The sequence below is a fragment of the Manis pentadactyla genome, chromosome 4 (genome assembly GCF_030020395.1).
Source record: "Manis pentadactyla isolate mManPen7 chromosome 4, mManPen7.hap1, whole genome shotgun sequence".
Classification (NCBI taxonomy): Eukaryota; Metazoa; Chordata; class Mammalia; order Pholidota; family Manidae; genus Manis; species Manis pentadactyla.
The window spans coordinates 18,377,419-18,404,467 of record NC_080022.1 but is presented as its reverse complement, the minus strand read 5'-3'; the positions used below and the strand labels follow the sequence as shown (position 1 = coordinate 18,404,467).

General features: G+C 55.3%; 1 protein-coding gene across 5 annotated transcripts in view; it reads left to right on the top strand.

Moving 5' to 3' along the window:
- Window positions 1–24,728, top strand: part of RUNX3 (RUNX family transcription factor 3) — a 57,405-nt gene extending 32,677 nt beyond the window's left edge. For 2 of the 5 annotated variants that reach the window (XM_036914757.2, XM_036914758.2), the window contains 3 exons: window positions 6,230–6,334; window positions 16,643–16,801; window positions 21,646–24,725. In XM_036914757.2, coding sequence (XP_036770652.1) covers window positions 6,230–6,334; window positions 16,643–16,801; window positions 21,646–22,190 — 809 coding nt within the window. In that variant the 3' untranslated portion in view covers window positions 22,191–24,725. Of the gene's footprint in view, window positions 1–6,229; window positions 6,335–16,642; window positions 16,802–21,645 lie in introns of all 5 variants that reach the window. The other 3 variants (XM_036914761.2, XM_036914760.2, XM_036914759.2) reach the window with 3 other exon arrangements.
- Window positions 24,729–27,049: the final 2,321 nt, after the last annotated feature.

Below are 27,049 nucleotides of genomic sequence, written 5' to 3'. Positions count from 1 at the left end.
AATCCCAGTCCCAGCTCTGAGTAGAAAGTCACTTGCCTGCAGTCAGTGGTGGCTCCCTCGATGCCACTGGATTATGGGGCAGTGGCTGCGTCTGCCAGCCCAGGTAGCAGTGAGGGGCGGGGAGGCCCACTGTGAGGCAGGCAGAGGGGCGGTCTGTCCTGGGAGCCGAGCAAGGCATCCTACTCCCTTTCCTGGGAAGTAAAACGTAGAAAAGGGAAGAGATGGTGATTCTCTAAGTTACCTTGTCTGGCCATTCTGCCCCCTGAAAAGGGTTTTGTGGCATTTATACCTACAGATCTGTGCCTACCCCACAAGCCTGCAGGGAAAGAGATGGGTTTCCAAAACACTGTTGAGCAGAATGCTCTTGGAGCAGACATGGCTGAGGCTGGGATGTGGCTCTGGGAGGTGCAGGAGGCTGAGTTTACAAAACATTCTCACAACCATTCTCTCACCGGTCTGTGTTGTCCCAGGAGGCAGGAAAAGACCTGAGTGGGAATTCCAATGCCTGTGGACTCAACAAAACTTTCAGACCTTTGCGCCTCATCGTATTAAACAGCCTGGGCTCTGTCACCAGCCAACTTGGATTTCAGCCCCAGCTTTGTCACTGACTTGCTGGATAACATTGGGCAAATGGCTTAACTACTCTGTGCCTCAGTTTCCTCATCTGTAAAGTGGGGATAATGTACCTACCTCATGGGATTTTGTGAGGATTGGTACAAGGAAATTACAAGTATACCAGTTGGCACATATTGAGAGCTAGATACATGCTAGAGCTTTTGTTACTGAATATGCCTGGGACCAGAGGAGATCTTTGAAGTCCCTTTGAGTGGTGACAGTCACTGATTCTGTGATTATGGTGCGGTTTGGGCGGGGGTGGGGGAAACCCAGAATGTGTGAACTGTTGAGTGGGATAAGTGGAGGTGGCTGGCCGTGACGAAGGAGGGCGCAGGGGTCCTGTGGCATGCAGCAACGCATCTGCTGTTCCCACCCTCCCCACTGGGAAATTCCCTTGGCGAGAACAAGTCACTGATTGACAAACACAGTTTGGGCCACTTTAAGAGTTGGCACAGGTAGGGGTTTGGGACCCAGAGCCTTTCCCTGGCTTTCTGACTTCTGCTGGGACTGTGCAGCTGGGTGGAATCTTCTGTTTTCTTTTTATTCCCTGATTTTATGTTAATCCTAGGAACATAGCTTTCTGTGAAAGATGTACACACACCACCACCAAAGCATCCCCACAATAAGCCAAAAGGTGTGAAGCAAGGAAAAGAAGGGAAGGAAATCAAGCCACTGGTGTCTCCTGCAGTGACTGGGGCTGAGGTTCCCACCCTGCCACACTCAGCAACCCTGCCTACAACAACTATTTCGTAACATGTCCTTTACCATCTTACAATGAAATATGTAGATGATGTAACCTGTCTACTTACAGTTTCAAAATCTGTATAATTCTATAGCTATAATGGGGGAGAAAGGGAGAGTAATTTATAATAATTATGTAAATGTTGCGGGGGGACTATAATGTGAGGGGGGCAGAGGCTTGCAGCTCTAGCAGAAGCCCCACAATTGCCACAAAGGCCAGACCGGCGAGGTGTACATGACTCAGAGCATGAACGCAGCATTGTGTCAATGACACGATTTTCTGAAGTTGTGAACAGGTATTGGCAAAGCTCTGAAAAAGGTTTAAAACTAAAAATAAAAAGAACTGTCTTCCCTTCTGGAAAATTCAGTAGATATTAAAAGTGCATAAAAACTTGCATCCTTTTATATAAAATTGAGTTAGATTCATAGCTCAGAGAATATTCATAAGCAAGTTTCTCATACACAGGAAAAATGAATACTTCATTGCCTTGTGCAGTGCTGGACATTCGCATCCCCCCATCCCCTACATCCCACCTTTTGAGGACCACATATACCACAAATCCCCAAAATGCCCTCTAGGAGGCGACCTCGGACCTAGGTGAAAATGAAAAGTGCATGAATTCCTGAACAGTCATTAACTGGTTAAAAAGAATCTGTATATGTGGAGAAAGATTTCAGATGAGATGTGAGAGTGCAGGCTTAGGGGCCCACGGGTTGGGGAGGAGATAGATGGTGTCTTGGCCGATGTTGAGAAAACCCAGAGGTCCCCCGAGATGTGTCCCCTCCCTCCCTTCATGAAGCCTCTGTGGTTGGGGCTTATCACACAGGAACCCAGGCTCCGAGGGACAAGGACTTGCCCAAGGTCACACTGCCAGCCTGGCTGTGTATGCTCATTGGTCCAGGGCCCCGGGTCCTGCAGGAATGTGTAGGGCCACTGAGAGCCCCAAGGGGGAGCTATTCCCAGACTAGGATTTCTTCTCCTCCCACTGGGACCAGCCCTTGGGGTGCCTTATTCTGCAATACCCGGACTCCTGGCTCATGGCAAGTTTGCCTGGGTTCCTGCACAAAATCATCCACCTCTTTTGTCTTCTTGGCTTCCTGCTCTAAGAAGGGGAGAGAATGGATGCTTGGGTTTGCCACCAGGCAGAGAGGCTAGGGTCACTCAGGGAGACAGCTTCCCTCCCCTCCCCCCCTCTTCCCAGTGCCTGCCTCCTGTGGTGCCTGACACCCACCCCTCCCTCTACTCCTGCCCCCAGGTCCCAGCCCCTCCCTTCCTCCCTCACCCTCTCTTCTCTCTGTGGGTACCTGGGAAGCATGGTACCAGGCCTGTGAACTGGGAGGAAGCTGTTTGAGGAGGGCTGGTGACCTCAGGATGGCCTGTGGTTTGCTGCCTGGCAGATGTGGGAGCTTTTCCCTCCCCAGGAGGAGGTCCTTAGTGTCTGTGGAGGGACAGGCTCCAGCCCATCTAACCTTTCTGACCCTGCCTGGATGCTGTGTGACCTGATCAACTTATTGCCCTTCTGAGTCTCAGTTTTCTCATCTGTAAAATGGGAGCAGTGATCCCTGCCCTTAATTCCTTTAGCAAACATTTATTGAACACCTACTATGTGCCAGGTGCTGTCCTGGGGGCTGGAGACACAACAGTGAGCAAGACAAAAATTCTAGCCCCTGAGGAGTTTACAGTCTAGTATGGGGAGAACAAAATAAAATAAATAAGTAAATGGATTATTAGAAGCAATAAGCATTATGGGGAAATTCAAGCAGGTAGAGTGGGAGCCAGAGGGTTTATGAGGCTTCAGATTGAGTTTCCTAACCTTTGTTCACCCCATGGACCCCTTTTGTAGTCTCAGAAGAATGTTTTTTTAAAAATAAAACAAAATATAAAGGATTGCAATAGAAACCAATTATATTAAAACATAGCAAATGTTTTTTTTATTGTGATAAACAAGCTGCTTTGTTACTGTACTAAATAATAAGATCAAGCAGCAGATCTGATGATGACCATGATTTTGAGCCTAAAAGATATTTAGAGAACTCTGCAATGTGATATGTAAATATCTGTGACGTCTGTTGGTGGCAAGGTCACTGTAATACCTCTGTGGTTTGTTGCCTACGTTCCTGCTTGAGAGAGATGTTAGATTTCAGCTAGAGGTTGGGGACAATGCAGTTGTCGTTTTTTTCCTATCCCAGTTCACAGGCCCACTTAATTCTGAGCAGGAGCCATGAATGCCAAGTGGAAAATGCGTGCTTTAGATAAAGTGACCTCACTGAGCTTAGGTAACTTCTTAGTGGAGACCTAAAGGAAGTAAGGGGAGAAACAGGAGCACTTCAGTAAACTGGCAAGTATGGCTGTGGGCCAGGCCCACTGCCACAGGGGCTGGGGGCCCATGTGACCTCAATGTTGGGAGCTGGCTGCTCTGGCTCTGGGCTATCCACCTAAACTCCCCATAGGCATGGCACCCCGCAGCACCAAAGAGGTGATGGAAGGTCAGAGACCAGGGACCCCTGGAGAATGCCCAACTGGTTCAGGAGGGAAATGGCCTCAGAGTGAGGGAAAGCAGTAGGAGGGAAGGCAGATCCTGGAAGAGAGTGGGCAGGGGGCCTGAGGCCACCTGCCTGGCATTTCCCTAGGCCTTCTGTGCTTCCTGTTTCCAGAAGCCATGGGAAGTGCCCCTGTGGTCTGAGAGTGAGAGGCCAGATTGGTTCTGACCCAGGACTCCAGGGGCAGGGGCAGTTTACATTTCCTTCCCTGCCTCCAGGCAGTAGCTCAGGAAAATTCCTCCAGAGAGGCCCTACTCTTGCCCAGCTTGAGTCATACCTCAGTTTAAACCACCCCCTGGTAGCTCAGAAGCCCTTGGGGTCCTTAGTGTGGCCCCAGTAAACCTGCCTAGTTTGCTTTTGTTCTAGATTATCCAGTTTCTGAGGCTAGAGTTATCACTTGGTCACTGGATCAACCAGTTCCCAGCCAAGCAAACTGTGAGCTGTCAGTCCCCACCCTGAGCTTTCATCCCTACCTGTGAAGTGGGATTGTCAAGGCCTGCCTGCCTGACTTGGAGAGTAGTTGGGAGTGCGAGTGGGGTCCACTCGGGCAGCCTCCCTTGTGCCCGCCCTGGGGAACACAGGTGTACCGGCCACTGGCCCCTGCCCTCGCAGAGTCCCCGAGTCTAAAACTGGGGTCCATAGATAGAGGTGCTCAGAGGCAGAGGCCAGGTTTGACTCGGGATCAGTGAGGCCCCCCGACATCCTCCTCAGTCTCAGTCAGTTTGGAGGCTTTGGTGATAACAGAGAATAGGGCAGGAGGGGGGCTCCTATTGCAGTGAAGGCGCTGGGCAAATTGGGTTGCCCTTCGAGGAAAATCCTTCCCTGGTACCAACCAGTAAATCTCCAGCAGAATCAAAGAATTCAGTACAGAAAGTAGAGAGAACACTGTTTATTGAAGGCAAACCTTTCATGGGGCAAAGCTTTGTTTACACAGGGGAAAAAATGATAGGAGAAATCATGGACTAGAGGTGGAACTGAAAATGCAAAATGGATCTTATCAGAAAGGGCAATGTAAAGGCCAGTGAACTGGGAGACTAACAGGGCGTGAAAAGTGTTAACAAGCATACTATGGAGTGATTTATAAAGGCACTAAAACCCTAAAAGGAAAGTATAAAAGAACACGAAGCAACAATTTGTTCACATAATAAGGACAGATAATAAACATTAAAAACTTTCAATCTCACTAGTAATAGAAGAAAGGCAAGTGAAGTCAGGAGCATTTAAGAGATCTTCCACCTTGATAGGCACAGTCGTGATGCTGATGGACGCAGCCTACAAGGATCAGGATGACTGTCTCTGGAGAGTCATCTCGCAAGAAAGATCAATGTCCCTAAATACGTTGCAACCCTCTGATGCGATGAAATCACTCACCATTTCTTGGAATCTCTTCTGAGGAAATAAGCAGAGATGTAGACAAAGATTTTTATAAACAGAAGGTTGTTCTATTTAAATAGTAAAAAAAAAATTATTATTTTAGAAGTTTTTTCCCCTCTCAGGAATTTTGAATGGAGACTTTGGAGCCAAATGTCTATCTAAAAATAGAGCAGAGTTCTGGAAATAACAGTTCTGTCTACAAATGAAATGTCTGCAGCTCCCAAATGAGCCCTTTCGCAGCCCGGGCAGCACACCCCAATAAGAAATTAGCTGCAACATAAACCTGAGAGGAAGGAGATGGATAAATAAAAAATGAGGCTTCTGTGAGTTGAAATATTTTGCAGCCATCAAAAATGAAGCTTATGAAGAATTTTTAATGACATGAGAAAGTGCTTATGATGTGATGTTAAATGAAAGAAAACAAGACGCAAAATGATGTATTTTAGTATCACTGCAACTGCGTAAATATGTATACCAAGCAAAAAGGACTGGAGGAGAAAACAACCAAATGTTAACAGTGTTTATCTCTGGCTAGTGGAACTGTGGGTGATTTTCTCCTTTTTATATTTTCTGTGCTCTCCAAGTTTTCTATACGGATTATAATTACTTTCAAAAAATATATGTATCCATCCTTACTCCCTACTCCAACGCCATGAGGGTCTCTGGAAAGAAGGAACAGCATAAACCAAGACCAAGAAACAGAAGGAATAAGCCAGGGGGCAGAGCATGGGGCACGGGACAGTGGTGCTGTTGGTGCAAGACCTCCTGGAGCTTTGAATGCCAACACCAGCAGTTTGACCTTCACCTAGAGCCCCATCTTCTGCCCAGATTCAAAGGGGAGAGACCTGTGCCTTCTGGAAGGTTAAGGGCTCCCAGGGATGGCACTCAAGGCGGGAGGCCAGGGTACTATGAATGGCTCCAGGTGCCAACCTCCTGCCTTTATTCCCACTCCCCCCAGGAAAGAGTTTCACACTGACCATCACTGTGTTCACCAACCCCACCCAAGTGGCCACTTACCACCGAGCAATCAAGGTGACTGTGGATGGACCCCGGGAGCCCAGACGTAAGTGCCAAAGCAACTGAGCCCCCTGGGCCAGGGAGGAGGGTCCATCAGGAAAGGGTAGCAGCTGAGCTAGGTCAGCCGGATGGCACAGGGTCCCGGGATCATTCCTGTGGAGCACTGCAATCCCCTGTTCCACATCCCACCATGCAGTGTGCTGCCAGCAAAGCCCTAAACCCTCAGGCTTAGCCCCAGACTGCACTGCGGTGGTGGGAGATGGCAGGAGCAGCTTGACGCCCTCCCCAGTGAGGGCTGGCTGGGGGTATGGATTTGCATCAGTTAAGGAAAGGAAAAGGATGGAAAAGGCTTCCGATAGGGTGTTGGGGTTTGGAGGGTGGCGATTGGGCCAAGTTGTCTCTATCCACCCCGGCTGCTTCTGCCAGTGGCAGAGGGAGCCATCAGAAAACAGAAGCTGGTCCGGCTGTGGGGCAAATCTCCTCCGTGGAAACTCTTTGAATCTCAGTATGTGACTTAAGTCCCACAGAGCCCAGGCACTCCAACCCCAGGACCCACTCTTTGAGATCAAGAATGCAAATTTGATTCTGCAAGTATTTGTTGAGTACCTGCTATGTGCAGGGAGCACTGATTTGTGCATTTAGCATCGAAGAGAGTTTGTGTTTAATTGTGTCTGCCCACTGAAGGGCCTGGGTTTTGCAGATTAGGATTGGGGAAACTGGAGAGGCAGCTGCCACGGAGTGGGCCAGAGGCCTGTGTTCACTGAAGGAACAAGTGCATGAATGAATGAAACCAAGAACTAGCTGGCCATCTCTGGGCGGGCTGCTTCCTGAGCTCTGCCCAGAGTGCTTGTCTGGGACGCCCCCCAACCTGTGACATATTCATCTTGGCGTGTTGAAAGCTGCCCTGTCCTCTTTGTAACTGCAGCCCTTTGCAGTTTAGAAAACCCTCTCACCTCTATTGTCTCCTGGGATCCTCATGACAGAACAGCCGTAGGGTTACCCCGGTTCCAGTGAGGAGAGAATCCAGACCTGGGGACACTGAGAAACTGGCCAAAGCCTCACTCTGTCTTAGTTTAGGGAGACTCCCTGTCTTCCCAGAGACACCTTCTATTTAGATACTGGGCTAAGTGGGCCTGGGGCAGGAGGACAAGCTTCTGGTCTGTCCAGTGTCCAGGAGGCAGGGCGTCATCAGTGAGGGCCACCCAGGCCTGGCCCTGGGCTGGCCCCTTTTTTCTTGGGAATCAGGCAGACCTGGCTCCTCATGTGTCCAATTCCTGGGCCCACTCCAGTGTCTGCTACTTGGGAAAGACTCAGAGCTGGGCCTGGGTTTCCCTTCAGGCCTTTCAGGGCCACCTCCTCTGGCCTGAGCTCCTGGGCACGGGCACCAGCCCCTCCCAGCCAGCGCTTGCTCTGGCCAAATTCCTGCTAGGACTGATGTGGAAAGGTCCAGGCCCCTGGCCTTGGGCTTTGTCGCCCTGAACAAGCCATGTCTCTTATTTGACCTCAGTTTTGTCATCTGTGACCCTGATGGCACCAAGAGTCCTGAGGTGATGATTTCTGGGGAGCCTGTGTGAGCCACACGACACCTGCCCCAATCTGGTGCGGAGGGCAGATCCTGAGCCAGCTTGCCTGGCTGGTTGGCCTTGAACACGTTGCTGACTTCTCTGAGCCTCAGCTCCCTGCGCCAGGAAGCGGGATGATACCACCCACCCCGCAGGCCTAGAGATCAGTGTCAGCATGTGGACAGCATCTGGCTATGGCAGAGGGAGGGTCCATGTGAGTCACTGGGTCCGTGCTGTTCTGTTATCCCGGCACCCACCCCTTCTCCCCCCAATTCCCCCCCCACCACCATTAGTCCAGGTGAATTTTTTTTGATCACCAGGTGGTTGGCTGCTAAGAAACCCAGGCCATGGTAATAGAGGTATACAGTTCTGTTGAAGGAGGTGGTATCCTACCCTAAGTGTCCAGGGGCAGAATCAGGATGGACGGGAGCCACAGCCGGGCTCAGTATGATGGAGGCACTTAACTGCCCCACAAAGCAGTGAGCACCCAGCACGCAGAGGCAGGGGAGCGGGGGTCTCGGAGCTTGGTGGGAGGGGCGAGGCAATGCGTGGGATCCCTCGGAGCCCTCCAGGTTCAGCCCTGCCCTGCCCAGAGCTGCCCACCTTGCACACTGGAGCCCCTGGGTAAGAGCGGGGCCTTGGCCCTGTCCTTGGAAGTCCCCATTCGAATCCCCCGCCTGCTCTTCTCTCCTGGTGTCCCCCAGAACTGAGATAGTCATTTTTTTGGGAAAAGGGGCAGCATAGGACGAAACTGCTGAGACTAGAGGGAGACGAGGCAGCAAGACGAAGGGAAAGAAGCTGGGCCAGGAGACGAGCTGGAGTCGGAGACCAGGCTAGCTGCAGGGCCTGAGGCAGTGCGCCCCTCTCAAGATCTTTGCACAAGCCAAATCAGTGATTTCAAGTAACTTTAGTTAGAACAAAATTTTAGCAGAAATTCACTGCTCGCACCCCCGACCCAGGCCTTCAGGCAGGTCTCACCAGCACCCTGGGTTCCAGCCCCAACCTGGCCTTCAGGCTGTGACTTTGAACAAATTCCCCGCCTTTTCTGGGCCTCTGTTTCCCCACCTGTAAGAGGTAACTGGCCAGATCAACTGCTGCTGGTCACCCAGCCCTCCCTGCTTGCCAGGTCCTGGTCGAAGTCCCCATTAATTAATCTTCAACAACCCTGGAAGCAGACAGGCCAGGAGGCAAAGCCGCTTACCCGTGAGTGAGCTTGGGTACACCCAAGGGGCTGCAGCCTGGGGCTCAGGGGAGTGAGGGCCACCTGGGAGGGGCTTCCCGCCTCGGCATACATGTCTGTAAAATAGGGGTGACCTTAGCATCTGCTCTAGGAGTTGTGAACATTAAATGAGTTTACAGATGCGCAGCCCACAGGAGGGGCCCGACAGCCCTCATGGTTCAGCACAGGGTTTCCTGTCTGGGCTCTTCTCCTGCTTTGTGACTCCCACCCCGTGTGAGGGCTGAGGCTTCTGTGGGGTAGGGTGGAAATAGGGGCTAGTCCTGGGAGCCTAGGAGTGGTACCCTGAGAACTCTGAGGCCTGGCTGTGGGGTCTGTGGCCAGGCCGTTCCCCTCTGGGGCCCTGCGGAGCATGTCGACTTGCAGCCAGGTGGCCGGCCAGCTTTGAAGGCTGGCTTGGTGGCTTCCTGCCTATGTGGCATTGGTTTCTGAGGTTCTCAGTGCTGGTGTCCCTCACAGTCACTGGGGCCCGGTTAAAAAGCAGGTGGCTGAGCGGGATCCAGGGTACAGGCAGGAGGCAGTGCAAGGCCTGGCAGTTCTGGCATGAACCAGGGTTTGGGAACCGTGTCTTCCAGGCCTACTGGGTGCTGGCAGCTGAAAGGGCAGGACCCAGGTTCTTAATCCTGCCTGAGGCAGGGGGGCAGTTCTGGCATCTTGCCTATGGGCCCTTTCTTCCCCAAAGTGTACATGAAATTATCTTAACAGATATTTTCCTGGCCACCTGTCACGTGTCAGGCACTGTTTAGAAGCCACAGTCACTGCAGTGAACCTGACAATGGCTCCGGCCCTCCTGGGTCCCCACCAGGGTTTCTGTGGTCGCCATGGCCCACAAGGCCACACTGGTCTGTGCCTGGTACCCCTCTGCCTTCTTCTCTGATACACTGGGCAGCCACACTCCTGTCTCAGGGCCTTTGCACTGCTGTTACCTCTACCTGTAACACTCCTCCCCAGACATCCCCAGATGCATGGCTCACTCCTTCCTACCCTGAAGTCTTTACTCCAACGTCTCCGTGAGCTCTTCCCTCAATACCTGTTTCAGATCACACACACACAGCCACCCAACTCCTCTTAAAATTTTACCTCAAGCACTTACCATCCTCTAAGAATGATATAGTTCATTCATTATTTCACTTATTTTTCATCTCCCCCATTATGGTATATGCTCTTCAGAGCAAAAGGTCTTTCCTCTGCCTTCCTAGGCACTGGTAAGGATCCTGGAATATAGACATGAGCACTTAGTGGTGCTCAGTAAATATTTGTTGACTAAATGAAGCAAGCAAATGATTAGCTAATTTGATTTCAGGTAATGAGAAGTCCTACAGAGAAAAGCAAAGCTCGGGGGAGGGATGAAGAGGGGGTGGGGCAGGGGAGGCTTCCTGAAGTGGTGCCTGAAGGAAGGGAGCAACAGCCATTGTGGCTGCTGGCGGCTCAAGAAGGCCTGAGCAGGGACCGTGACCCTAAGCCTGCAGCTGGGCCTTTGAGGGTCGTAAAGTTGCCATAATTTTGTCCTCAGCTCCAGGTGTTGGGAGGCAAAGGGATACCCAGGTTGAGGAGAGGCAACTGTTACTGTCCCCCTGCCCCAGGACCCCCACGATCCACCCAACAGGAGGGAAGGGGTTAAACTCAGACCTCCCGGGTTCCCCTAATCAACCCCAGGCTGCTGGAAGCCCCAGTTGCAGCCCTGGGAGGGAGCTGCTTGCCTCCCTGCCCGCTGGCCCCCTGCCAGCCCGTTTCCCTGCCCAGCCACCAACTAGCTTTCATCTGCTCACAGGGGGCCGATTCACAGCAGACCACCCTGGGCCCAGCACCCGCCTGCAATTCCGCGCGGTTGTTAAGAGTCGGTGTAAATCTCCTGACAGGCCGCAGAGCAGGCCTTGGGCCCGGGTGCCCCACCCCATAGCTGGGCAGACAGTGGCTGCTGTGTCTGGGCTGTGGCCACACCAGGGCTGGGCCAGGCAGCCGAGGAGAAGGCCGAAGGGCTTCAGATGGGTGAAGGGCCCCGCAACTGGGGCCCACATTTGTCCCTGCAGAGCACACTGTTCCTGCGGCCCTGCTCAGCTCCTCTTCCCCCTCCTCCCTGCCCCCACTAGGTCCTGCCCCCATCACACCCTGCTGAGGCAGGAGGTTGAGCTGGCCTCTTGCGAGTCAGACCTTGCTGCCAGACAACCCACTCTCCTCTCCTGGAGGTTTTGGAAAGCCAAGACCTTAGCAGCTGAGCTCCATGCAGCATGCTGACCATCCCAGGTCTGACCATTCCACATGCCACCTGCCTCCACTTTCCCACCTGTAAGATGGGGATGATGGTGGCAGCCTCTCAGCAGGTTATGGCCCTTGGAGACAATATGCATGGCCACCCAGTACAGTGCTTGGCACATCGTAGATGCCTGCCACAGCAATTGCCACTCATCATGGGGGCTTGTACTGGGCCAGCACAAAGGCAGGAGAATGGCCCTGATGGCCCCTTGGCTCCCCAAGAAGCACCAGGATGTACCTGGCAGGTGTGGGTACTGTGTGCTGGTCTGGTGGTGATGAGGGATACCCTGGGGATGGTGGTAAGGGATTCCCCCAGCCTGGAATCCTGCCCGTATCTCTGCTTCTCACATTGTGCAGCCCTGGGAGTGTCACCCAGCCTGGCTGAGACACAGTGTTCCCTGAACCCCCAGACCCTTCTCACATATCTGCAGAGTTGGGCACCCTCCATCACATAGATGCATTGAGGAGGAGATATGGAACCCAGAATGCCTACCTTGAGGGCCAAGCCTAGATGGGCTATTTGATTCTCAAAGCCTTTCTGCACCCTCAGTAGTAGAGAGTGTGATCCCCACTTTACAGATGAGACAGCTGAGGCCCAGAGGAGAGCATAGCCTGCCCGAGATCAACAGTGGGTGATAGTTGTCTGGTATAGGCTGGGCCACAGGGACCGGCCCTCCCGTTAGTGAGGATCATAGCACCAATCAAGGTGACGTCAGAGGGGCTGTCAGTGACTGGAGTCCAGCTTCTGGAGGCCGACAGGCAGCCTGAGCCAGGTGTGCGAGGCCAAGGCGGGGGCTTCCCCAGGCAGTGCCCTTCCTCCCTCCCAAGTGCTCTACTTTTAAACACTTTGGGTCTGTCCTCCATCTCCTCCTCACCCTGGGGGTTTGACAGTATGATAACCACTTTGTAGGTGTGGAAACTGAGCCCCAGAGGAGAAGAGGGACTTGGTGAATTAGAGCAGACATGATTAGAGAGTTGAGCTCACAGCGCTGAGCTCCAGAGCAGGGCAGGGCTCCTGGCAGAGTCCACTAAGACCCTCTCATCTTCTTCTCCCCAGGCCCGTCCTCCTGGACCTGCAGAGAGCTGCTCTGGGCCATGGGCCTGGGCTAACGCCCATTGTCTGGAGCACCTGATTTTCAAGGCTCCAGGAAGAAAAGGTGCCAGGTGCCTTCTGTGTGACCTCAAGCATGTCACTGACCATCCCTGATTTTCTCATCTGTAAAACAGGGACAGTGATAGACCTCCTTCTTGGGGATGATGCAGGGTGAAACAAGGCAGTGCGTGCCCACTGCTTGGACTCTGGAGTGGAGGAAGTGCTCAGTAAGCGTCAGCTACTGCTTTTGGTTTTGCTCCTGCGCTGCTGCTCTTAGCCTGCAGAGGTGCTGTTGGAGGCGCAGTGCTTGGGGAAGGGGGCTTCTGGTGGAGGGATCTTGGGCGGAGCCCCGAGGAAAGAAGGCATTCCTGGTAGGGGCTGTGCCTGAACCGTGGCTCTGAGGTGCCGGAGGCAGAGAATACTCGAGAAACCCTGGGAACAGCAGCAGGAGGTGCTGGGGCCCTGGAGCAAATAACCCTCCTTCTTTCTTCTGGGGGCCCCATTCTGGCCAGCGGCCGCTCCTTGAAATCTTAAGTCAGGGACTTTCAAAGCTGGAGCAGCCTCAGAGAGAAGGCTGTGCAGAGGGGAAACTGAGGCATGGCATGAAAGGGCTCAGCCCCAGACAGCCAAGCTAGGCCAGAGTGCCCCACCCAGCTCCCACTGTGGGCAGCTGAATGAAAGAGATCTATTCTGTAGGCCCATCTTCTTTCCTCAGGCACAGGAAGATCTGTTCTCCCAGTGTGAAAGCCTGGGCCCCGTGGCTCTGAGACTCTCTGGCGCCCTGGCCACATGGAACCGCCTCAGCTTCCCTTTGCCCCTGCCCCCAGCAGTGGCTTCAGCTTTCCACAGCAACAAGGAAGCAATTCCTGAAGTGTCGTTAAAACTCCCCTCCTCCAGGAAGTCTGCCCCATGTGAAGGCAGAACAGCATATGGTGGGGGCATGTGCTCTGGGGCCGGATGACCTGCCTTAGATCAGATCAACCACTTAGCATCAGTCTCATCTTGAAGCCTCAGCGGCCCCATCTGTACGATTGGAGCAGAGAGGACAGTGTCTGGAGAAAGAACACTGGCCTTGGAGTCAGGGGCCTGGGTGCTAACGCCTCTGCTGTCCTGGCTTTGTGTCCCAGACATGACTGCCCACCCCGGCCTCAGTGGCCTGCTCTCTAACTTGGGGATAACTGTGGCTGCCTTGGCAAGAGCTGGGGTGACAGTGACCCATGTGGGTGGAGAGCGTCCGCAGACCTTGCTTGGCCGGCACCACTACCTGTGAAAGTGCCATCATGCGGATGCTGGGGCTTGGGGGGCAGAGGGGGGGCGACTTGAGTGAGGCCAGCGGGCTGCCAGCAGCAGGGCCCATCCTCGAAACCAGGCCAACTGTGAGCCCTGCCCTCCTTCCGGACCGCAGGACGAACTGTAAACACATTGTACACAGTGTGACTCAGAAATGGAATTTTATTCGCCAGTGACGATAATAACAGGGCCTGAGGTTTTGCACCAGCTTTTGTGTAGCCCCAGTGGCTCACTTCAAGCTTGTGGTCGACTGAGACACACAGATCCTTTGTACCAGAGCTGCTATCAGGTCAACATGCGGTCCACGTTTATCCAGCCAGCTTTTCCTGCATGTTGAGATTGTTCTGAATTCATTTGTCCCCTAGCTCACTCACATCACCCTGCCATTTTCAGGGGCCCAAGCAGCAAGGGCAACAGTGTCTCCTCTAAGACCTGGCAGGGCTGGGGCTCAGCCCTGCGGCTCTCTCCTAGAGACCGCCTCCTGACGGGCATCCTTAAACCTTCCTCAGCAGCTGAGGTCACACAACCAATCCGAAAATGAAATCATTAATTTGGTGGTTGCAAACTAGCAGCCCTTGGGTAAGACACGTCCTTCAAAATGGTTGTTTGTTTGTTTTATTCAGTATTTAAATTAATTCCCAACATATCAGATAAGGGAGATTTCACATAAAAGCAAGTTCATTGCTTCTCCTGGTAAACTGGAAGCTCTGGCAACACTGGGCATACCCCCATCAGGGCTCCAGTCAGCTGGACTGGATGACAAGTGCCCCTTCTGCAAGGCACACTCTCTCCAGTCTGCCCTAGTCCCCACCCATCCTATGTACCTCGTTTATGTGACTTGCTTGGTCCCACCACGCATCTGAGTTTGTGGCCCCAGCTCCAGCCAAACTCACCCACAGCCCTTGTTTTCTCTGTTGCTCAGGTCCTGGAAGGCAGCAGCAGGGGGCCTGGCTGGAGGCCAGGTGGTCTCCTGGCTGCCAAGTGTCCCATGGAGGGGAAAGGGCTTCCCTGGTTCTTCGTGACTTGCTGAGCCCGCTGTGGCTCCCAGGACTACCAGTTGCGTTTCTAAGGTGCCCATTAGAGTTTGTGGCAGGGGTATGTAGACAGCCTGGGGGTCTGGGTACCCAAATCTATTGCACCCCATTATGAAATTCAGAAATCAAGCCCATTCCAAGATCTCCAACTCTGTCCCCATTTCCAGTGCCAGTCAAGTCATTTCACACTTTTTCAGGCCCCCAGGATGCCATTTTCCAGGCCTCAGGAAGGATGGTGAGGAGTTCTATTTTATCTCCCACCTACTTTCTTCTCTCCTTGTCAGTCTAGAAAATTCTGCCCATCACTTCAGACCCAAGGACTCAGGCAAGCCTTCCCCTCTCCCTTAGCCCCTTCCCATGCTGCTTTTCCAAGAAATCCCAGGTCCAGGAAATCCTTCCCCCTGCCTTCCAGTGTGACCTCAGGAAAGCCTCTTCACCTCTCTGAGCCGCAGTTCTCCACCTGGCCTCCTCCCTCACGGGCACGTGGAGCCGAGTGGACCAGCAGAATGGGTGTTAGGCTGATTGGCAGAACCCTGCAATGTCTGCCCCTCTGAGTGAGCAGTCCGTTCTAGTGTCTGAGAGAAATGCCCAGACGTGAGGCGGTGTGAGCAGCGATGCTCCTGCGAGTGCTGCGCGTGAGGGAGTCATGGAGATGCGGGAACAACCTAAGCATCCATTCGAGAGGAACGGCCGAGTGAGCTGCGGCATCAGCGGATGTGACAGGCAGAGCGAGGCCGTCGGCCAGCAACACCGTGCGACCTTCCTCACCTTACTGAGCTTCGCTCGGCCCCAGGGAGGGCTCCCAAGGTTGTGCAGGAACTGATGTTTCTAGGGGGGTGAGGCTGGGTTCCTCTCCCCATTTTACAGATCAGGAAACTGAGGTGGCCCTCCAGGGAATGCTGCTGAGAAAGCAAGTTACAGAATGACAGAAACAGGCAGAAACCATTCAAGAAAGTTCCATGAGAAATTTGTGTGTCCCAATCATGTGAAACCAAAAAAAGGCCAGAACAAAAGACCTCCTACCTGATCACATGGGGATTTCTGGGGAGAGGTTTAGGGTTTGTCCGAGGAGCCATTGATTGTGTGTGTGTGAGAGAGAGAGAGAGAAAGGGTGGTCCCCAGCGCAAAGTCAGGAATCCTTGAGGGTAGCTTCAGCTGGCTGCAGGAAGGCAGGGGCGTGGCCACCTTGACCCCACCAGCTCCTAGGGGCCTAGCAGCCGGGGCTGGGTCCTTCCTGTGTGGGCCATGGCAGAGGAGTAAGGGGAAAGGCCGGCAGGGCGATGCTCAAGCCAGGGAAACTGGTCCCGTCCCCCGCTTCCAGTCAGAGCAGGGAGCCCCTCTCTGAAGTGCCCCACACCTCTTCTTAGCATCTGGCGATTGTCCCTTCTGTCTGAGGCCCGAAGAGGACGCAGCAGGTGCTGAGGGTCCCAGGGTGACTCCAGGCTGCCGGAGCCAGCAGTCCCATTCCAGGGCCGCCTCCCATTTAATTACTGTAGGTGTGAGCGGTGGGGTGTGGGGTGCTGGGAGGCCCAGGCCGCAGCACTCCTGGGTTCTCCCCCATGGGAGTCCACCTGAGCCACTTTCCCATGCCTGTTGCCTCCTTTTCCCCTTTTGCCAGACAGTGTTGTAGACGTTCAGATATAAGAGTGAGTATTCCTACTCAAGAAAGTAGAGGTGAGATCATCGTGACAACCCCAGGGCGACACATAATGACAATTCTCTGCACCGAAAGTCTCAGGGGAACCTCAGAAAGGAGGTTGGTCATGACCTAAGGGTTCTCCCTGCAGAGGCCTAAGGTTTAAACCTCAGGGAGAACTTTCCAGCAGAGCAAGACTTGTGTGAGACTCTCGGGAGCCAGCTGCTGAGGGGTCCCCATGCTCTGCAGGGCACCGGCAGAAGCTGGAGGACCAGACCAAGGCATTCTCCGACCGCTTTGGGGACCTGGAACGGCTGCGCATGAGGGTGACGCCCAGCACGCCCAGCCCCCGCGGCTCTGTCAGCACCGCAAGTCACTTCAGCAGCCAGGCCCAGACCCCCATCCAAGGTATGGCACAGTGGGAGGCCGTGCTCCGGGGGGGCGGGGGGGACCGGGACCTAGATGTGGTCCTGCTCCAAACCAAAAGCCCATTCAAAGGTCATTCACTGCACCGCCCATGTTTTATAAAGGAGGTGGCTCGTGCTCATTTGCTCCCGTAGATGTTTTCCAGGGGATACTCTGTGCCCGGTCCTGGGCTAGGCTCTTCATTCATTCATTCATTCATTCATTCAGCAAACATTGATTGACACCCACGGTGTGCCATGGGTGGTACCTGGTCCTGGGGATGGCATAAACAGACACTCCCTTCCCTCCAGGAATTTACTGTCCCTTGGGAGAAACAGGTGTTAACCCTATAGTGCACACATTAAAGTGGGGACATGGCCTGTCCAGGAGCCTGCGACAGACATTTCTGCCAAGATGCCATGCCCACCCACACGCCTCAGCATTCTCGTCTGAAAGCGGTGGGTGGTGGATGCCTCTCCTGAGGATAGGGTGACATTGCTGTTACTAAACTCAAACTTTGTAAGCTGTAAAGTGGTGTTGCAGCCCAGAGAGACACACAGCAATGCCTGGAAAGTTCCAACTCAACCTAGAGATGACTCCTAAACAGAAAGGAGGAGGGAGGCCTCTGGGCTGAGCTCAGGACAATGTCTCTGTCCCACTTGCCTGGGTGGATACAGCAGGCACCATCAAGGCTAAACCTCAGGCAGGACTTCCCTGAGTCTACAGATGCCTGGCACACAGCAGGTGCTCGGTAATGGTCAAGCATGAATATTCAGTCTGTTCTCCAGGCTCGTGACCAGTGGGCTGGGGCACAGGAGGCTGTGTGCGCGGCCGACCTTTGGTCCAGATTAGGGGCAGAGAGTACTCACCAGCAGAGCTGGACAGAGGCAGGAGGGCTGGCTGCTGCCATGCGCTGTGGGTGTCCATTCTTTCTGGATCCTACAGGACCTGCCCATCACTGGGCAGATGAATGTGTGGGCCTTAAAAGGTTAAGGGCCACGCTTGGGTCACACAGCCTGTCAATGATGAGGTCCACAGTCTCCACAGCATGCACCCCCAGGAACTTGCTGGGCTTCTAAGGGCACAGGAAAGGGGGCCCTGAGCAGTGAGAGCCTGGGGGGAGGGGGGATGCAAACTGAATTCCTTCTCCCCGCACTCCAGGCGGAGCTGGGGACCTGACCGGGAACGCCTTGCCCCCAGCCCTTACTGTCTGTGGCAGGCCCCATGCCATGGCAGGGGGACTTGATGCAGCCCCCAGTGTGAGGGAGATGTCCCTCCCATTCTGGCCTGGGAGGCTCGGCCTTGACTCTGCTGAGCCCCCACTGTGGGAAGAAGCCCCAGGTCTACCACTCTGAGCCCAGAGGCTAGTGAGTTTGAGACACTCGACAGCTCTTGAGTCTTGGGGACCGTGGGGAGGTGGGTAGGGGGGTCTGACTTCAAGCAGCAGTGGGAGGTTCTCAAGACTCTGGGCTCATCCCCACCCCTGCCCAAAAGGTGTCCCCACCCCCGTCCCCCACAGGCCAGCATTTATCAAGGTACAGTACCCTAACACTCCAGGCCTTTTCTTGCTTTGGGCAGAGCTCGGGCCTCATGGAGTTTTGGGGCCCAGCCAGAAAGCCCTGGAATCCAGCATACGGGGGTGAACAGTGACTTCCTGTCCAGCAGCTCCAGTGGAAGGAGAGCCCACCTCTGACCTTCCACGTGTGGACATGGCTTGGGAATTGGTGCCCGAGGGAGCCAAAGGCAGACGCCTACCCTCTGTCTAGCCCAAAGGGCCAGGCCTGGCCTGCAGCCGGCAGAGCCCCTGCATCCACTCCGGGGTTGCGGGGAGAGGCAGGCCAGCCTGTGCAGGTGTGGTGGACACAGTCCCTCCCTCTCTGCTGATTCTGAGGCAGGGCCCTCCCAGCCCTCCGAACCACCCCCAGTCCTGGGCCTCAGGCAGCCTGTGTGACCTCCACCCCAGCGGGCTGCCCCCTCCCCAGGCCCATCCCCTTTGTAGTGAGAGGAAGGGCCTGTGACAGTCAGGACCAGGGGAGGAGCATGAACTTTGCAGTCAGGGGGGCCTAGCTAGGGTTCTGGCTCTGTGATCTCAGGCGAGTCACTTCATCTCTCTGAGCCTCAGTTTTCTCATCTGTAGAGTGGGAAGAACGAGTTTCCTGCCACAGAGAGGTGTTGGCAGGGCCGGTTTGGGGTCCTCCCACTGGCCTTCCCCTTCTGGTGGGACCAGCCTCTGCCTTCAGACTCCATCCTGGGGGTCCCCCTCAGAACACCCCACCACCACTTTGTGGTGCATCTTAATAGCTCTGACCCCCGGCTTTGGTCACTGGCAAGCAGTGCCAAGGCCCCAGCCCCTCCATACCCCAGCCCCTGGCCCCCACTGCGGCCGCCCACAATGGGGGCTTCTAATAGCTCAAAGGGCTCATTCAGCCACCACGCAACAGCTGGGGCAATTTGGAGAAGAAAATAAACATTTCCTTCCAGTGTTGGGATTGGCTGCTCGACAGCCAGCCAGCTCAAGTTTCCTGGGGCTACTGGGCTGGAGGGGTGGGGGCCATTAGGAGCCTCAGGGGTGCTGAGGACAGACACTTCCCCCACCACCCTGGGAGGGGAGCAGGAGGAGACAGAGCCTGCAGCCCACATGAACTCCAAGGGCCACACAAACCAGCCCAGGCCCACCTCACACAGCCCTGCATTTCCCAGGCTGCAGCCCTGCCATCACATCTGGTGCCCTGTCTGCGTTTCCTTTGTTTTGAGCAGGGGTTCCTATCAGGTGGGCAGCACACACTTCCTGGGCTCAAAGCGAACATGTCAGCCTCATGCTCAGCTATGCTTGGGGTGCCGGCAGTGCCAACAAGGCTTCTCCCCTGGAATTCCAAGATGAGGGCGGGGAGCCCGGCCCCTCTGATCCCCTAGGCTTCAACATGGCATTTACCACCAAGGGACCTGTTACGAAGGGTGCCAGACGTTCCAGAGGCCCCACTCACCTGACCCTTCCCCCCCAACTCTCCCCACCCTTGAACCCAGGAGCATCATTCCTTTCTGTCCACAACCAGGACCAAAGTCCATGCTGAGGAAATGCTCCCTGGCTGAGTCAGGAAGACCCCAAAGCCCAAAGAAATTACAGGTCCCACCTGCAGTCACACAGCACCTCAGGCAGATCTGGGGAAGCCAGTGGCCTGAGGGCACCAGCAGCTCCCTGTCCTCAGCCAAGCCGCAGTCAGAGCAAACAGTGCACACCTGGAACCGGCCAGGGGTGGAGGCTGGTCTCCTGAATCCTGGTGGGAGGCACAAAGGGGTTGGGGCCAGACACACTTCCCCTCAGGTCCCCTGCTGGGGCCTCATCCATCTCCCACTGCTGCCCAGGTCACCCCCTTGGCCAGGGTACAAGGAAGGCGCAGGGCCAGCGGCTCAGCTTTGCAGGGCCAGTTCCCCTGGGCATCCAGAGCAGGAGACGTCACAGCTGACACAGCAGCACAGACCCTCACCAGGGCCCTACTCTGTTCCCAACCTAAGCACTTGATATGGATCCTACCTAATAATTTAATCTCTGGAAACTGTTACTGCCTCCATTTTTCATGTGGGCCTACTGATGCACATAGATTAAGTGACTTGCCCAAGGACACAGCTAGTTAATCTCAGAACCAGGATAAGTATCCAAGAGCAGAGACCACACAGTTAACCACCATTCTGTGCTGCCTCACAACGGGACAGCTACCTCTTAGCCACGTGTCAGGGCCCAGGACCTGGAACCTTAGGAGTTTATGCCAGGTCCAATGTGCTGTGTGACCCTTAGACAAGTATCTCACCTTCTCTGCACCTCAGTTTTCCTACCAAGGGGGTTAGACTCAATCCCTCAGCCCCTTTGAATGCGAGGTTTTGAGGGTCTGTAACTACAGAAATAAGGGGCAGAGACTGGGATGCCTTTGTTTTGGAGTCTAGTGGGGAGCCCACTCCCCGGGGAGCTGGGGCAGGGCTCGGACCGGACACTGGGTCTCCCCATGGCAAGGACAGAGTCTGGGCCAGCGAGCCCCTTTGGCTGCCAAGGCAGGTGACGGTGACATCTCACTGTTGGCCAGTGGTCAGCTCTAGCCTGCAGGGCAGCCCTGGGGACAGAAGTCTAGGGGCAGGCGGGAGGGCGGCGGGGATCAGAGTTGCTGTGGACCCAACCTTCCCCAGCACAGGCGTGGGCTTCTGGAAGCCAGCTGAGCCTTGCCTGGGCAGGAGGGGCGCAGGTGTGCACACCCACCCCAGCAGAAAGCAGAAAGGGGAGGCCTTTTTGGGAGTTCCAGTCCTTTCTAAGCAACATCAGGAAACTCTCTCCCTCCCTCAGTTTCCTTATCTGCAGAAGCAGGCTCCACTCCCCAATGTCACAAGGGCACTGGAAACCCTTTCTATGCCCACGGTCTGGCCAGCTGCTAACCATGAGGGGAGGAAGCAGAAGCCGCCTGGCTAGGCCTGCTAGGAGCCTGTACTGTCCCATCCTCAGCGGCCCACGCTCCCGACAGCCCAGGTGGGGACCCCCCTTCACCTCTTCAACAGGCCTGTGCACTGCTAGACTGTGAAGAGGATCCCACCACGAGAAAGAAAAGCCCTCGGCCTTTCTCCACCTGCGCAGGGAGGCCTCCGTGGCCACCTGTGGCCCTGCACCTGCTCCCACCTGCTTCCCAGGTGAGGCCATACTCAGAGTCAGGCAGGCTCCAGCCTCCAAGAGCCCAGGGCAGTAAGAGCAGAGCCAGGTGCAGAACCACAGAGCCCCCAGAGAGGCCTGTGAACCAGAGGCTGTTCTTAAAGAAGGCCCCTGGGGTGGTTCTGGGCTGTGACTGACCGTCCTCTTTGCTGTTTCCCAGGCACCTCGGACCTGAACCCTTTCTCTGACCCGCGCCAGTTCGACCGCTCCTTCCCAGCGCTGCCGGCCCTCACGGAGAGCCGCTTCCCTGACCCCAGGATGCATTACCCTGGGGCCATGTCAGCCGCCTTCCCCTACAGTGCCACGCCCTCGGGCCCAGGCATCAGCAGCCTCAGCGTGGCAAGCATGCCGGCCACCAGCCGCTTCCACCACACGTACCTCCCGCCGCCCTACCCTGGGGCCCCGCAGAACCAGAGCGGGCCCTTCCAGGCCAACCCGTCCCCCTACCACCTCTACTATGGTGCGTCCTCCGGCTCCTACCAGTTCTCCATGGTGGCCGGCAGCAGTGGCGGGGGTGACCGCTCACCCACCCGCATGCTGGCCTCCTGCACCAGCAGCGCCGCCTCAGTCGCCACAGGCAACCTCATGAACCCCAGCCTGGGCGGCCAGAGTGACAACGTGGAGGCTGATGGCAGCCACAGCAATTCGCCCACTGCCCTGACCACACCGGGCCGCATGGACGAGGCTGTGTGGCGGCCCTACTGACCGCCCGGTCAAAGTGGACTGCGCTCGCCGGAGGCAGGGACTCCAGGGGCCTCTCCAGCTAGTGGCCAGCCCAGCTCGCCCGCTCAGGGCAGGCATGGGACGTAGGCGCCAGGGCAGCCGCGGGCCCAGGGGCCATGGGTCCTGGGGCCCAGAGCTGGCGTGCGGCTCTGAGAGCAGCAGTCCAGCCGCATCTCTGTACAGAGGGGTAGGGACCTCCCCAAGGACACCACCCCCAGCCCAGATCCGAGTCACCTCATCCCACATTCATGCGGGAGAAGGCTCCTCTACCCGCCACCTACCCTGCAATGACCTGGCTGTCCCAGCTGTGCCCAGCGCTATCACAGGGCCCAGGTCTCCTGGGCCAGAGCATCTCTGTTCCGGAGAGGTGCCATTTGCCCACACAGCTTGGCCTCTTATCCACAGAAAGAACTCCCCACCCCCCACCTCCTCAGAAGCTCTGTGTGGCCCCAGCCCTCCTCCACATTTACACAACTGAACTGGAAGCCCCCCCATACCCACCCTTACCCTGGCCGAGAGGGGATCCCCTCACTGTATAGATGGGGAAGGAACTCATCCAGAGAACCCAATAAATCACTGGCAAGAATGGGATGAGGACTCCCCCAAGCCAGTCCCCCCAGCTCTGCTTCCCCCAAATTCCTAACCACAAAGAAGCCCCTGTCCCCATCCTAGTGTGTGTGGGTCCCAGGCCCCAGGGTAGATAGCCAATGGCAGCAGGTGCCCCAGACCAGGACAGGCACCTGCAGACGGGTCATCCGTGCACTTTAGCAGCCCAAGGCATTCAGGCTCTGTTCTCATGGTGGGGGCTGGGGTCCCCTTCCCCTTTGGCAGGTCTGTAAGTTGCTGGTTTTTGAAAGCACAGCGACCATATAGGTTCTAGTGGAAATCATTGCCGGGAAGGCCCTGGGGTCAGGTGTCAGCACCCCTGTCCCACCTAGGTCCAGCCAAGTGGTGCACATCCCCAGTCCCCGGCCTCATGGGCAGGCCCGGCCCAGCCTCCCAACTTCTGACCCACAAGTCTCCATCTGTAGCCAGTCTATGCTCCAAAAGCAGTCCTGAACAAAAACCAGTTTTTAAAGCTGAGTTTAGAAAAAGCAGCTCAAACATCTTCAAACACACAGTCTCTTACAGGTAAAGCCTCTGAGAGTGAACAATACTCTGCTCTCTTCTGAGAGGGTGGAATTAGGATCCCTGTACCTCAGGGGGTCACATTCCTTCAGCAGCATCTCACCAACATCCACCAAAGGCTGACCCTGGCAGGGCCCAACGGAGATGCTGAATCTCGCTTCTGGGGCTTTTAGACGTTTGTCCAGGCAGATGTCTGGGTGTTCTGGTGAAGGTGGGTGGGATGTGAGGGGCAGAGGGCAGTGGCTGCAGAGCGGCAGAACAGGGAGCCGTAAGGGGCTCACCAGCCTCCGCTCGGCCCTCCTGTGCTCAGAGATGAAGTGTTGCCCCTTTGGTCTGCAGATGGCTAAGTGGGCCTTGCCCACGGGTTCCAGCTGCGTGCATTCTTGTGTATGAATTCTTTGGTTCTAGAAAGCTTACACGGAAAAGGGTAACAAAACTCTCCTAAGGGCTGTAGAGCATATGGTTTTTAGTCATTGTTTTCACCACATCCTCCATGGCTGTGGCAATCTCCCCTACAAAATGGTCAGCGGTTGTCTGTGTTATGGTACCTGGTCTGCCACGCCACCCGCAACCTGTAACAGCCAGGTAGGCGCACCTGATACGTCCTCTGGCAGGTGAGGAGGTCTGTCTGGTGATCGTACTCAAACCCGCCTGCTGCAGTTTCTCTTGTCCTCCCCTCACTGGGAAAAGCAGTCTCCATCTCTTCAGAACCGCTGCTGGGAGTGTCCTGCTGACTCCTATGCAGCAGAGCTCTCCACCCCTTCTCAGGAAGCAGCTACAAACATGTCACCCTCGCACCTTCTTCACTCCTGTTCTGTGGTTGTAGGCTGGCCCGAGGCCTGTGTGGGAGGCACCCTTGGGTCCCCAGCGTCCAGCACTTTGTAGCCCACCCCAGATTACTACCCCTTCCTGATACCCAAGTCCTGGTAGGGGCAGGGACAGGAAATAAATTGACCCCCCTGCCTGACCCCCTTAAAAAATTGATGGCAGCCGTGCTGAGTCTGTTTGTAAGACCCATAGTGAGTACGGACAGCCTGGGCCAGTAGAAATGGGTCCTTATTTACAAGGCTGCTTTAAAGTTGTACCGGACAAACACTGATTTAGAAAGCACAAGAAAACTAAGGGGTTTTGATACCATATTATTGTCAGCCTGGTGGTGGTGGATACAGATCCTTTGTGACATATTGTCATGCTGAGGTGTTAATACCTGCTACACTCAATCTTCACAGAACCATCCCAGAGCTGGGAAGAGGGTGGGAGGGGTGGAAACTGCTTTGCACTATAATTTTGCTTGGTGTGTTTATTTTTAATGCACAACTTGCTTGTACAGTAAATTGTCTTCTGTACTATTTAACTGTAAGATGGAATTTTGACTGATTTGTTACAATAATATAACTCTTGAGATGTGTTGAAGGATCCCAATGCCAAACTTACAGGGCTGTGAGCATGGGGATGGGGTGGGGGGGCTGGGAGGGGGTGGAGGCCTCCCTCTGTGGCCAAGGAGGAGGGGGGCAGGGCTTGGAGGCAAGGAGGAGATTAAACCCTCTGTTTGGAGGCACTTGGTGACTTGGCCTCCTGGCATCCAGCTCCACCAGCACTGGCCACAGAACCACCCTGGGCAAGTACAGCCGGCGAGGCCTCTTCCTGGTGTGGCTGAAACCCCAGAGGACCGTGAGACAGGGCAAGCAGCCACTCTCCCCCTCCACTTCTCGATCACAAGTGGCCCATGATTTTTCACAAGTAAACAGACGAAGCGGTGCGTCACAATCAGCCTGCTCCCCAGGCTCAGAGTTGGGGAGGGGGCAGAGGCAGGTGGAGTATAAAGCAACCTTGGTGTGAGGGCCCCGGGGACCCACGTTTGCTGGAACAGTGGCAAGTTAGCAGCAGGGCCGCAACGCAAGCAGCTGCACCAGCTCCCCCATTTTGCAGATGAGGTGACTAAGGTGCCAAGAGGGGGGTGTTGCTTGGCCACATATGTCCCAGAGCTGTCTGTGGCTGGTGGGGGGGGCTGTGGGTGTGACGGTGTGGGGACCTGGCATGCCAGTGCTCCCCCCATCCTGCCAGCAAGGAGACCTGGCCCGTCGTGCCTCGCCAGCTGGAACTTGTGCAGGAGAATTTTCATAAAACAGGCCTTATTTTCAAGTGAAAACTTCAAAAGCTTTGCCCTCTTCGGTTGGGTTGGTGTCCCTGAAACCTAGCACCCCACAGGAAGTTCCCATTTCCCCACCCTGCACCTCTGTCCCGCAGCCCCCAAACTCAGGGTCACCAGGTGGTCTTGAAGCAGGAGCCCAGCCACGGCTGCAGGATTTCTCTGTGGGTGTGTCTGAGCGGCAGAGTCTGTAGGTCAACCCTTTGTTTCCATATATGTGTTTATTTGGGGTCACTGTATAGGGAATGATGGAGATTATGAGGATTCCACAGCTCAGGCCCCTCCTCACCAGCTGACCTTTGGTGCCACAGTTGATGGGAGAAGAGTTGTGGCTTCCAGAGCCCGACTCAAAGATCCATCACCTTCACCCCATCAGGCGCAGACCAGCTCACCCAGCTTCCCAAGGGGAAAACAGGCCCGGAGAGATCCAGGCTTGCCTGAGGTCACAGTTTGAAGGTTCTGGGGGAAGCGCTGCAGTAGCCACAGTGCCCCGCAGGTGGCAGCAGGTGGGCAGCCAGGGGACACAACCCTACAGATGAAGGTGAGAAGGGGCTGCCTCAGTTGCAGCCAGAATTCAGGTCAGGTATTAGAAAGAACTTCCTAACCTTGGGAAGTTCATCCCTGGGAAATGTCTTGATGTGGAAGAAGGGTTTCCTCTCTTCCTTTAGCTATGTGCCTGTGGGAGGTCCCTGTCCCTCTGTGAGCCTTTTTATCCAGATAACACATGAGCACCTACTGTGTGCCAGGTGTGTAGTAGAATCACAACTTCCATGATGCTTAAAGGTCCTGCTTTAGGCTTGGAGGAAAGGTTGATGTTCCTAGTCCAGCATCTCCAGCCGCGTGGAGTTCTGGCCCAGGCACCCCACCCCCCAACCTTCCCAAACCACCAGCAGGAGCTTAGGACAAGAAGCAACTGGTCCACAGTGATGAACCCCTTTTATTCCAGAGCCTGGGGTCCTGGGATTCCACTTGACAGGCTCTAGGAGTCATTCTGATGGGAGGGGTCTGCAGTTTCACCAGCCCCACCCCCAGCCCCATGGCCTGGGGCTGGCCTGGTGATAGGCAGCGAGAGGCTGCACAGGCCCTGGGGCTCCCAGAGGTGGGCTCCTGCCCACTGGGCTGTCCTGGGCCCTCCTGAGGGGTGAAGAGGCCCCGCCCTGGCACACCCACCTCAGGGAGCAGCCCTGGGACAGCTGAACTTCTGTGCACGGGGATGGTTTTGCTTTTATTCTGAGAAATGGCTGCTCTGGCAGGGTTTTACCCGAGAGTGACGTGTGCCCAAAGGGGAAACTGTGAGGGTCTGAGCAGAACCCGGTGCAGGGCCAGCACTGGTGCTATGAGGCCGGGCGGGGCGGGCGTAGACTTCTGCCTCTCCCCTCCTGCCCCAGACTGCACCCCATAAACACAGCCACACAGGCTACCCCTCCATGGCCCTGGGGCAGCTCCCAAGTGCAACAGACACCCCACTTGGCCACATGAGCAGGGAATGCCCCTCAGTGGGTCGGTTCATTTTGGGGTCGTAAATGAAATGAGCTGTCAAAAAGACGGGTGGGGGGAGCCAAAG